Here is a 13,315-nt window from a genome sequence, read left to right on the forward strand (position 1 = left end):
AAAATAAAAGTAATAAAAGTTACAATAATGAATGAATGTGGAACAAGAGGAGGAACTAAGTAAAGTGGATTACTTTAACCACCAATAATCTGTCCTGTAATTATCATGCAAAGGAGTGCAAATGAAAAATGAAGCTGTGAGTATTTCGGGGAATTTTTCGTGCCGACAGTTTTTACTGTTATACAGTACAGCGAATGAGATTCAGAGCTATGGGCCGTGGTGTTGCCCCCTCATTCCTCCCCCGGATGCTTTAGTGGGACGAGAAATCAGCCCTGACATTTAGTGTCTCCACCGGCCCACTGGACCAGCCCCTCTGACATTTGCCAGAGTGGCTATAGGTGGCCGGTTGAAGTAAAACTTTTCCATAATGTCTTGTAGAAAGAAAAATCCATCAGGGTGGTGCTCACTGTTACTGTCTGTCTCCATGTCCGCAGGAGGCAGCACGCCCCCGGGCATCAGCGCCCCCACAGTGACCAGCATCCCTTCTCCCATCAGTGTAAATGGTTTTACTGGCATACCGCCACCCCAGGCAAACGGGCAGCCACCTGCAGAAGCTGTGTTCACCAACGGGATACATCATTACCCCGGTAGGTTTGATAAATTCAGGAGCATGTGTGCACAGGAGAAATGAGCCTTTGGAGATAAAAAAAAAAATACGAATGCAACTTTGTGAGAGTGTAGCGCTATGGCAACACATTTACTGGAAAAGGAAAATCGTGCATGCTGCTGGTTTACTGATCTGATTGAAGCATGCTCAGGGTCCGAGGATAAAATACTGCCTCACTTAGAGAGCGAGCATGTCGGAGAGATGAGCGTCTCATGCAGGTTCTCACCGTGCTTCTGAAGCTTGGATATGTGCTTGTGACATGAGCCGTAGCCAGTGCTTCATTGGTTCTGCTCCTGAAGAGGTGGAAGAAAGAAAAGAAGAAAACACAAATCTGTACTGTTTTTTTTTTTTTTTACATTCTTGTCTCCCCAGTGTTGCAGGAGGTGGTTTTTAGGGAGGACTCAGAGAAAAACGGCTTGGGCGTGGCTCCTCGGAGTTGTTTTGGGGTTCAGGGTGGCTGCTTCCTCTCCTCTCTCTCTGAAGGTAGCGCTCTTCCCCCCACCCCACCCCACCCCTTTCCCAACACCCTCATCCTATTTCTCTTTGGGCTCAGGAAGGTTTCTAGACCTGTGAGATAATATTAAATTAACACATCAAAGCCATTTTTAAATGTGTGGAGGAAACTAAAGGAGAAAATGAGTCAAATCTGAAAGAAAATTTGACTGATCTTAGAAGATATTATTATTTGAAGATATTATTTTCTGTTTTGCATTTTCTTGGTCAAAAGTGCTTAAAAATTTTTGAAAAACAAAGCAAAAAACTGAGTTTAGACTCATTTTAATACAGCCACTTAAAAGGTAGTTACGTGAAAATGAAAAAGCAACATTCAGGCCTTTCAGAAGAGGTTAGACTCAAAATTCCAAAGTCTGATCCATCCATCATGAGCACCGACCTGGGAGTAACCTCAGCTCATGCTTCGGGCAGGAATGTATCACGGGTTGGAAAAAACAACCACTAAAATAAGATTTCTGACTCTGTAACTTTTCCAGAGGTCTATTTTAGTCCTCCTTCCTTCTGGCCATCTGTGACTGTGTGTCTGCTCGACAGTGTGTTCAGTATCTCTCAGTTCTTTCAGTCGCATTGGGGTTGTCGATGTGTACGTGGTCACTGGTGTGTTTTCTCAGTGGTGTACTTTCTGTGCATGTTTATGTGGAGCCAGTGTGGAGAAGCTTCCATCCCAACGTGCAGATGCAGGACTTGTCTGTGGAGTAACGAGTGTTGTGCTGTGTGAAGAATTATTCATGGTCTTGTCTAATGGTTTACAGCAGTTTTATTTCTGTTGGTTTTCTGTGAAAGTGGAGCCGTGGGGTGTTGTTTTTCCTGTTTTGACCTTGGTCTTCTTTAAAGTTGTAGTTTTTTAACTTTTGTGGATTTTTTTTAAAACAGCTCCTTTTGAAATGTTTTGGAAGGAGTTAAAAAGTTCTGCACACGGCCCTCTAACCTTTCTGTTCTTTCTTCTCTCCATTGCTCTCCTCCCGTTCACCCATCATGCCTGTCTTCCATCTACAATCTCCAACATGCACCTTCATCCATTTGTTCTCCTGTCCACCTCCTCCTCTTCCTCATGTTTCTCTGCTGAAGCAGCTCAAAGTCCCACTGCAGCCGATCCTCTCCAGCAGGCTTACACAGGAGTCCAGCAGTATGCAGGTCTGTCTGTCACTCACCTCTCAGATGATTTGTGTGTCTGCTTATATGCGCAGATGCACGTCTGCATCCCCGAGAAATGAGGATAAAGATAAGCAATCTCTTGTTCAAATTGGAATTTCGATCATGTAAGATTCAGCCCTTTCTGTGGAGCGGCGTCGGTTTATTCTCTCCGCTGCATCGGCCGTGTGTTTGTGCAACACGTCAACTCCATTGTCTGTTATCTGATCGATCAGTGGCCGTGCTCCTGCATATATCACATTGTTTGTATGTATCCAAGTGTGTGCTGTAGTCATGACTGTTATCTGATACGAGGTGTGTGTGTGTGTGTGTGTGTGTGTGTGTGTGTGTGTGTGTGTGTGTGTGTGTGTGTGTGTGTGTGTGTGTGTGTGTGTGTGTGTGTGTGTGTGTGTGTGTGTGTGTGTGTGTGTGTGTGCGTGCGTGTGTGTGTGTGTGCGTGTGTGTCTCAGCAGCCTATCCAGCTGCATACGGTCAGATCAGCCAAGCCTTCCCCCACCCTCCACCCATTATTCCACAGCAGCAGCGAGAAGGTAACACACACACACACACACACACACACATACACACACACACACACACACACACACACTGCAAAAATATATATTTATTTATGCTTTGTTCGTATTTCTGGCTACCAGGGCTGTTTCAAAATAAACAACTGCCTTAAAATGACTTAAAACTTAAATACACACACACACACATATGTCTATCTATCTATCTATATATATATATATATATATATATATATATATATATATATATATATATGTGTGTGTGTGTGTGTGTGTGTGTATACACACACACACACACACAAGAGAAGTTGTCACAGCTGATTTCTGGACCAAAGACAGTAGAAAAGCATGGTGATCAGATGTAGCTGTAAACTTGTTTGTGAACTCGATGACCCCCCACTGAGTCAGGGCCACTCATGTTTAGGACCTTACTGCCCTCTTGTGGCCAAAAACTCTGCCCGCTTCTTAGCAGGCTTTAGAAACAAAGAAACTTTTTCATGCTTTTGGTCGTTTGAGGACAAAGGAATACTATAAATGTCACTACAGGGCTGTTTTATTTTAAATTCAAACATTGCTCATAACAGGGCTCTGCTACAATGGCTCTGGAGCCACTTTTGGGTCCCCTGCAGAGGCTCTTCAAAGGTTTAACTACAGCATTTATGGAGATGAATCAAAGACACAGTGTAGTTTGAGCTGTTTTTCTGTTTGATTTTATACAGATGTATGGTTGAAATATCTGTGATAGGATGAAAATACTACAAAAGAAACACAGATTTGATTTTAGTCTTTCCCTTTGTCCCAACATTAAAATGCCAATGAAATTCAACTCATAAAAACAGGTTATATTTAGCAATATATACATAATATCTCATAAAATTCTTATGTCACTTATAAGAAGCCAACAACATGCTCTTCTGCTCTCCGTCGTGTTTCATGGAATATTTTATTCTGTCTTGCTTTGCTGAATCTGTCTTGTTGGCCATCACACCTGTCTGTCTCTCTCTAACCTTTTCCCTCCACCGTCTCCCTTCTTTTCCGTCTGTCTCTCTGTCTCCATGCAGGACCAGAGGGTTGCAACCTGTTCATCTACCACCTCCCTCAGGAGTTTGGGGATGGAGAGCTGATGCAGATGTTCCTGCCTTTCGGTAATGTCATCTCCTCCAAAGTGTTTGTGGATCGGGCGACAAACCAAAGTAAATGCTTTGGTGGGTAAAAATGAACAAAACCAAAAGATTATTGGTTATTTATTTTATGATTATTCTTCCTTTTGACTGATCACCTTTGTTGTACCACAGTCAACCTACCCCCACCCCTTCCTCCCCCACTGCTCAGCACCTTTCTTTTTTTTGGACGAAACAAAAACAAGAGACATTTCTGTACAGTTTTCACACAAATGTTAGATACATAACAGCTGCTTTGATGTCTTGCTCTGTTCCCACTGACAGTGCCGTCGTTCTTGTAATTAAGAAGCAAATCTTAAATGGATGGTTGGGAATGTTTAACGGCGAGTCCATCACCAGCAACCCCATTTGCAAATTAGTTTTGACTCATTAATACGACACAACATGAATGTGTTGAGTTGCAGGATTTCGTTTTTGATTCGATGCCTACATAATCAAGTTAAAAAAGAAAACCCGAAAACGGCACGGCCATAATTATGTTTTGTTTCCAATTAAATCCTGAGCTCTCACTGTCGTGTCCGCATGTGATCTCATTGTTGGTGTTTTGGGTGTTCTGTCATTTTTATTACTGTGAACTGTTGCGTTATTTTAAACGTCATCCGTTGTTTTGTTGTAGATGTCTGTCGTTTTAAGTTCTATGTGCAAACTGGAAATTTGATTTAATGCCATTCCTACGTAGAGTAAGTGAAAATAAACTCCACCCCCTTTCAGCTGTTGAGCTTTTCTTACCAGGAAATAAAAAAATAATCACCCAACCTCCTGGTATTAAACTAGTTCAAATTTAACCTCAAGTGTAAAAAAACATTTAACAAATTCCACCATGTGATAATTAAATCAACAAAAACGAAATGATGATGCCGTGTGGAGAAACTCCACCTGTAGAACCACTCTCATCCGTAATAAGTTGAGGTGGTCTTTTTTTTTTTTTAATTTAATGTCACGTTTGACGCTAGAATACTTTGGCCTGCTGAAGACTTTATGGTGGACTCAATGGCTGCAAGAAGCCCAAATCATCAGCCCTCCACCGCTGTGCCGACAGCTGCTACGAGACGTTTCTGCTGGCATGCTGAGTGTAGTCGTTGCCAAACATGGTGCTGTGTATTGTGGCTGGCAGGGGCCTGTGGCGTCTGATGTGGAGCTCTTGGGTTATTACGGTTGTGCATGGTTCTCGAGGGCTGGTTTCCAGCATGTTTTAGTTGTTTTCATGCTCCAACACTCCTGATTCAGTGGTTGAATCACCCGTGCTGCAGCTCACCATGCTCTGCAGAAGCTTGCTTGTCACCTGCTGATGAAAATCAGGGGTGTTAAAGCAGGGAAGCAAATAAAATTTGCAGGATAGTGGCCCTGGGAGACCAGGGCTCCCCACGTCAGTCTTAGCAGTACACACAAAGGGCGTCTACGTGTGAATAATCCTTCTAGTTTAAAATATTATCTTATACAAAGACAAAGACCCAGGTTAGAAATCTTGGTGTCATAGTTGATTCAGACCTGAGCTTCACTGGTCACATTAAGGTTATAACTAGATCAGCGTTTTACCATCTTCATCAAATAGCAAGACTCAGACATCTCATGTCCAGACAAGACCTGGAGAAACTCACTCATGTGTTCATCTCCAGCAGGATGGACTATTCACTGATGGCTTTTGACTAGTCTTCCCAAAAGAGCTGTGAAACAACTGCAGCTCAATCAGAATGCTGCTGCTAGAGTCTTAACAAGAACCAAGAGAAGCAAGCACATCACTCCTGTTCTTAAATCTCTACACTGGTTACCAGTAAACTACATAACTGGGTTCAAAGTGCTTCTAGTTTATAAATAACTCAATGGCATGGGGCCAGAATGCATGTCAGATCTCCTTACAGTATTTATGCCCAGCAGGGCTCTGAGATCCTTAGAAAACAGTCAGCTGGTAGAACCTCGGGTCAGAACCACACAGGGTGAAGCTGCTTTTAGCTGCTGTGCTGGAACCCGCTGGAACCCGCTTCCTCATGACCTCAAATGTGACCCAACTCTAGTAAAGTAACTTTTAAATCAAAATTGAAAACTTTGATGTGCTCATCAGCCTTTGAATAAATGTTTTTTTATGCTGCACCTTCTGCACTGTAACTGCTCAGTCTTTAACTTTACCTTTGTGTTTTATTGCTTACATCTAATTTTATTTGTGTATTTTTAACTTTGATTTTATAATCTGCTGTTTTACGTTGTCGCATTGATTTTAATGTTTTTGCTGTTCTTGCTCCTGGACAACCCATTTAATTGCTTCTGTGTATGAAATGTGCTTTACAATAAAGCTGCCTTGCCTTGTTGTAGAATAACGGGCACCAAATAATGACCTTTCATCTTTCTGAAAATGATGTAACAGTTGCTTCTCTAAGTTCAATTTAAGGTTATTTCTCCTTTGTGTGAACACACACCTGTATGCTCCAGACAAGTAAACTAATCAAACTCCTGATTCGGTGGAGGTGGTCACACTAATCATCATCAGTTAATCTGTCATTTTGGTTTTTGTATAGGATAAAAAGTCATGGTAGAATGTGTTTACTTTTTGTCCACTCGTGACTAGATTTGAATCACTTTAGAGCCTCACCAAGACCAGGTCATGTTTATCATGTCCTGACACGTAAAACTCAAAAGCTGAAAGAGGGCGGCTTTTCTTTTACTTTAAATCAAACTGTCCTTGACTCTTCATCTAACAGTCTTTTCCCCTGTCTCTCTGTTTTTTTGGCTTTCCCCTCAGGGTTTGTGAGCTTTGACAACCCAGGTAGCGCCCAAGCTGCCATCCAATCCATGAACGGCTTTCAGATCGGCATGAAAAGACTGAAGGTTCAGCTCAAGAGGCCTAAGGACGCCAACCGCCCCTACTAGCCACTGCCCCAGCCGGCCGCTGCCATCGTGGCGGGCGGGGCAGCCATCCTGCACAGGAATACAGGTCCGGTCATGAGCTCGGCGCTTTCATAAAGAGTTGTTTCAGTCTGAATTCTGATTAACTGATCGAAAGCATGGATGATCACAGTGATGTCACATATCATGTGAAACGCTCCTTCCAGCAGCTCGTTTACGGCAGGGCTTGATGTGTTTTCCATAACCTTTTATTTGTGTCGTAAAACACTCTCAGATGCCTAGTAATAACTTGATCATCTGTAAAATGCTTGTAAAGATTAGCGAAGTCTCACGCCTGTGACGACAGCTCAGGAATATATTTACAAGAGTGTGGCTCATTATAGTCAAAACTCATATCACGCTAATTCACTCATGTGTTAAGAGGAGGAACACAAGAGAGTAGAAAAGGATTGTTAACGTAGAAACATGAAAAAAAATTACCATTTGCTATTTTTTAAATCAGCTTTGCAAATCAGTCTACCTACAATGTTTTAGCTGAACAGATGAGTGTGTTTTAATGGCAAAAGCACTGTTTGTTTCCTGTTTGCAGAACATCTTTAGAGTCTGACCCTGCATGTTACCCTGTAGGTAAAAGATAATTGGTAAATGGTTCCGTGTGTTGCACATCTTCCAAGGGGGGAGGCATTTATTACCCCTCAGGCGGGTAATTGTGCCGTTCCTCTTTGTCTCCTCCCTTCATCTGTGTGATGGAGGGTTTGGGCCGTGTCGTTCATTCACTGCTGATGACTTCATTCAAGGGCAACTTATCACCCAATCATAAGCCAGCCGAACCGTACCAGTGTCCCGAAGCAAATCACTGCAGGCAAAAGATTGCATCCTCATAGTTTACCAAGGAAAGGTCTTTCTTCAGCAAGAAAACACTGTAACCTCCTTTCAACTTCATTTTCTTTCTTTTTCAGTGCATTGTTTTAAAACTAGATTTTGCTTTTTACCTGCAAAGAAAACAGACAGCTGGAAAACAAAGAAGGGTTTGGGTTTTGGGTGTGTCTTGATGATTATCCCCTCAAAAAAAAAAACAGGAATAAACATTTTTGATTTGAACAGAAAACAAAACATAATTGTTTTTTTCTCCCACTGAAGATTACAATTGTCTCTGTGCCAGGCAGCCAGATTAATTCAGTGCAGAATGAGCGCCGATTTGTTTAGTTTTTCTAAATTGTCTCAGCAAATTGATATTCGTTTACCCACCTTCAAAGCCTTAGCGCTGGCTAAGAAGCTTTAAAGAGCCAGGTGGACTTTACGTCTTTTGCCATCAAACATTAGCAAATTCCGATCTTGATTCAGAACATAACACATCCTCATTTTGAGCAGCAAAATATATTCTCGTGTTTACTTATTTAACTTACACATATTTGTTTCATGTCATTTGTTCTAATTGTAATGTTTTTACTTTTAAAGGCTTATTTGAAACATTTTCTTTTTTTCTTTATTTGATCGGCCACTCTGGGTGGCACGTGCATGCTGAACGTGAACATCCTCTTCAACCCCTATCACCTGCATTTGCCACAGAAATGAAATCAGAATCAGAAAGGTTTTACACATGCTGCAGCTTCTTGTTGTCCCTGGTGGTAGCTCCAGCGTAACACATGGTGATTGAAGAGGTGAGGATGGACTCGATGGCTGCGGTGTGGAACCGCATCATCGACTGTGCTGGCAGGTTGAATTTCTTCAGCTGCCTCAGGAAGTACATCCTCTGCTGGGCCCTTTTTATGACGGAGGTGATGGTAGGCTCCCACTTGAGGTCGTGGGTGATGGTGGTACCCAGGAAGCGACATGCGTTCTCCGTTACTGACAGGAAATGATTCTGGTCAGATAAAGCCAGTCTCTTCTAAAATGTTGTGACGTACTAAGATCATGTTGGCTCCTGGGTATTGGTTTTGAGCCCAGGAGACAGCAGAGCACATCAGCGTTAGCAATTCCACAATATGGTGGAAACGTTCAGGCTTGTGTTATTTGTGAAACATCAATGTTGCGTTTTTTTACCCAAGAAAAAAAGAGCGAACAAAGGCAGCGGAAGAGTTGTTACCATTAGCCAATCAGAGGCGAAATGTTTGCATGTCATGAAAGGGGTCATGAACCCATTTTAATCCAGCTGATTCTACCCCCACACCTCCGACAACCTTCTACCCCCGAAACAGGAGCGCAAGAGCTTTGTTTTTACGCATCAAACAGCTAACTTCTGTAGATTACTTCATCTTTCCTCTGAACTTCTAATGTCCACTAGCCTGCAGCCAAAGGCTAGGAGGGAAGGGGATATTGTTTTTGCAATCAGTCAATCAAACTTTATTTATAAAGCACTTTTTCTACAAAGAATCAGCCATCAGTAAGAGCCTTGCAGATTAAAATGACCCTACATAACCCTCATTCCCATCCCTCCCACACCAATTTTAAAGCATTTGCACAGTAATACATTTAGGCGATAATAATTATGAATTTAATAATAAAACTGCTAAATAGTTTCCAAAACCGATGTGAAAGAACAGAAAAGATGCAATATATTTTGGCCGAGTGGTGTTATCATAGTGTAACGTCATCAGCAGGCGCGGGACCCCGGGCAGATCCAAAAACTACAATTCCAGAAAACAAGCACCAGCATTCTCTCCACCTTCAAAGTCTGAGGAGTCACACTGAGTTTAAATGCTTTCTGCTCCACATTTACCGTAATGTTTTTTTTTAAACTAGCAGCAGTCACGGTGATATGGTGTAAAAATATCCTGAAATGTATGCGCTGCCCCCTAGTGCCAGGAAACCACACTGCAACTTTAATGTGTATGCCACACAATACAGGTCCCAAAAGATGTTGCAGCATTGCTTGAGATGTAGTATGTTGTTGTTTGAAAATGACAACAGCTCTTTAATTTTTCAACACAAGGTGCTTTTTGTTTAAACTGTGACGGGTGACATGAATTATTTCATGGGATGCTGGGCTTTCCATTCAGTGTGAATTTCAGCAGAATTAAGGTGCAGCCTCATCTTACATTCTGATGACTAAACAATCTCCATGTCTTTTCTGTGCTTTCCAGGATTTGTTGAGCTGAATAATGTGTTGACCACATGCTACCCACCACTGAGTGCAAACTAAACATCTGGACTGCTGCTTGGGAATGAACCAGGAGTGAGAAGAGCCCAGAGCGAATCAAGGACATCTCCTTTTTGGATGTACTAACTAACACTTTGGAACTCAGCGAGCATTTGAAACCAGTCTGGTTAGCACCAGGACTTCTTCTCTCCTGCACACATGTACACACTTCTTCCACCACAAAACCTTGCTTGAATGACAGCTACCTTGTCTGGACCACAAACACTTCTACTTGAAAAGTGAGGGGGGACTGGGAAAAAAAGAGAAAAAGTAAAAGTCAACGATACTATCTATCGAGCCTACTTACAACGACCGACCCCACTGGAATCGTGGATGTCAAAAGTCCAACAAGAAAAAAAAAAGAACAGCTTTTTTAAAAACTGGATAGTGGATTGCCGTAGGAGATCTTTCTGTGAGACGGTTTGAGTTTTTTGGGACAGCTGACTTTTGAAGACCAATTTCTAAGACTTGAAACAAGGAGGTACAATTTCTCAGAGAAAGAACCTAAGTAGGGAATGTGACATTTTCAGGACACAAACTGGCTTAGACTTGGGATGGCCATCTTCAGCTCGGAGTGCCTGTTCGTTTCCAGGGGATACTGTTGCTGGGGAGAGCCCTAGCAACGGTTTCCAGGGAGTCTTATCTGTCATTCCTTAGTTGTTTTAGGGACCAAAAGACCAAACATTTTTACTGCTGAGGACTTGTAGCTCTAATATACTCGGACCACTGCGGCTCTTACAGTCAGCGTTAACTGCTTGGAGGGTTGCACCTAAAACAAAATGTACATTTCGAATATATACAAAACATGTATATATACATATATATTGCTGATATGCTTTTTGAATATGAGCAAAACTATTTCAGATGACCAAAAAGGGTCGCTCACTTCGCTAGTTTACAATTACTCCAAATGTTTATTTATCTTATTTGACTTTTCTCTTTGTTTTTATTTTGAGTCGGGAGGGAGGGCGAGTGCATGGGAGGGGCTGCTCCGTATCACAGCCTTATCTTTTTTAAATTGACATCTTAACCTCATAGATAGAACAACATCAGAAACATTTGAAATATATGAACTTGTTTATATTTGCAGTACATATATGTGTATAACAAGCATTCAAGCAAATGTATTCATATATACAGTATATATGGATAATAGGTATTAATCACAAATATATGTATTTATATGCACATATTTTACGCGTGTGTGTGTGTGTGCGTGCGTGCGTGCGTGCGTGCGTGTGTGTGTGTGTGTGGAAAGGATACTGACTACGATGAGATTTGGGTTTTTTAATTTATTTATTTTTTTAGATTTTAACCGAAGTTTGAAGCAACGCTCTGCTTGGGAAGAATTGCAAATCTGGCAGCTCCCAAAACTGCAGGCATTCCTATCTCTGATAACCTATATGCTGACACAAAATAATATGTCACTGAGGGATACGTGTGCGTGTGTGTGTGTGTGTGTGTGCATGTGTGAGGAACAGTAGTTTTTGTAAATATTATTTTAAAATGCAAAGTCACATCTCAGTAGCAGGCTTAAAAAATCAGGCTAAATGATTTTAGAGGAAAAGGAAAATTATCTTTAACTCTATTCCGAACACATATCATGTAAGCTCTCTCTCTCACACACACACACACACACACACACGCACATAAACTTCTCTTTGAAACTTGAACCAAAATGAATACATCTCACAAACCCTTTCTCTCTTTTGCATTCAGTAAAGTGCATGTAGCGTATGGGCTGTCACCATGTCAAGGTGTGCCTTGTCACCTGCAGAATCTGCCATCCAGCACTGTGCTTCTAGAAAACAGAGAACGAAACAAAGAAAAAAAGGACAACATGCAGCCAATGCACTATTATGATGTCAAAACCACAGCCAAGACCCGTATCATCTCTCTATATGGTTTCAGTGCATGTCGCGTGTAACAATTGCGCAATCACTGTCGCTCCATCGACGTCTTTCCAAGAAAAGAAAAAAATCAAAAAGATGCATCTTGAACTAAAGTTGACACATGCGATCATCAAAAGTGGGCATTAGGGAACCTGTTAGCATAGGTTATAACCTTCAAAGCTGTGTGCAGGGCACCCGTGACTCATGAGTGTTTGGATCAGGCACGGCGTGGCAGGATAAGAGAGGAGACTGAACTTACAGCATTATAATTTGACTGGCCATGATGACGGTGGACATGTTGGAAAGATAGCTTCCCACTGGAAAGCAGAAAAGGTTTTATGCACCATCTAGCAGTTTGAAATGTGAATCTCTGCTTGTGATGCTTGACATGAAGCATACACTTTAAAAGATGTTATATGGCCTTATCATATGTCCTCATGCAGTTAAATATAAACACTTCAATGAAACTGTTAAATGAAGCAATAATTGTTAAATGCCATGTATGAGATCCAGCTGCTGCATCATCGAGGCTGGCTCCATGTTGCTTTTGGCGTGCAGTTTCTCAGAGCGGTCTAGGAAAACGGCATGGACACCTACTATGCACCTGCTAAAGGTCAGCAGGCTCAGATTTATTGGACTCTGTGCTCAACACATATTGAGCTGGTGGGGAATTCTTAATGAATATTTATATCTATGAATATTTATAAGGCTATATGACACCTTTGGAGACGATGCTTCCTGTTAGGTGCTGTTCTAAGTTTCCCTATAAACTGCTCTTTACGCCGGTTCCCCCAGCGTCGATGTCTAACCTTTTTTAGCAGTTTGAATAATTTAACATTTGCCTTCCAAATCCAGCTAGACTTAAACACACACACACACACCAAACATCCCAAGACGCCTCTCTCCAAATCCTAAGCAGGGCTTTCAGTGCTAGCCAGTTGACAAACATGATCACTCCGGCTTTGACTTGAGTTTTATGAACTGGAACACAAAACCTCTAATGATCCAGCTGAACCAGCTCTGCTATCAATAACTTTGTTTTTACTGCCCCCTGCTGTTTTGAGGCCATTTTGGTTGTTTGTTGGTATTTGGGGAGGGGGGGGGGGGGGGGGGGGGGTAGACACAGCTTGTACTCTCCTCACGTCTGTTCTAGCAGTTATTCATATCTTCACGTCGAGGGAAATAAGGGAAGGCGAAACGACCCATGGGAACAAATGAGCCAGGCATCATAGCTTCATCTGCTCCGACTTAAAGCTGCAAGTTTACAAGGGAGAAGTCAAGCAAAGTGGTTCAGAAATGACACTAAGCAGAGCAGAAGTTTGAATATAAATATCTCTATAAATATATATATATATATATACATAAACCAATGAATATATTGTAAATTTTCTTTTTTTGCTCCGTTTTTTCTGTACATAGGTTTGCATATTTTATAGGACTTTTACTTCTGTACAAGAACTGGGTAAATAGTTTAAAAAAAT

At 41.7% G+C, this 13,315-nt stretch overlaps 1 protein-coding gene across 11 annotated transcripts in view; it reads left to right on the forward strand.

Moving 5' to 3' along the window:
• celf4 (CUGBP, Elav-like family member 4) overlaps positions 1-12,688 on the forward strand; it is a 130,894-nt gene extending 118,206 nt beyond the window's left edge. For 2 of the 11 annotated variants that reach the window (XM_015959390.3, XM_015959394.3), the window contains exons 8-14: positions 435-587; positions 980-1,090; positions 2,189-2,254; positions 2,722-2,802; positions 3,846-3,989; positions 6,700-6,891; positions 9,887-12,688. In XM_015959390.3, coding sequence (XP_015814876.1) covers positions 435-587; positions 980-1,090; positions 2,189-2,254; positions 2,722-2,802; positions 3,846-3,989; positions 6,700-6,827 — 683 coding nt within the window. In that variant the 3' untranslated portion in view covers positions 6,828-6,891; positions 9,887-12,688. The remainder of the gene's footprint in view (positions 1-434; positions 588-979; positions 1,091-2,188; positions 2,255-2,721; positions 2,803-3,845; positions 3,990-6,699; positions 6,892-9,886) is intronic. The other 9 variants (XM_054751125.2, XM_054751142.2, XM_054751136.2 and 6 more) reach the window with 7 other exon arrangements.
• The last annotated feature ends 627 nt before the right edge of the window (positions 12,689-13,315 follow it).

Source organism: Nothobranchius furzeri, chromosome 3 (assembly GCF_043380555.1).
Source record: "Nothobranchius furzeri strain GRZ-AD chromosome 3, NfurGRZ-RIMD1, whole genome shotgun sequence".
Taxonomy (NCBI): domain Eukaryota; kingdom Metazoa; phylum Chordata; class Actinopteri; order Cyprinodontiformes; family Nothobranchiidae; genus Nothobranchius; species Nothobranchius furzeri.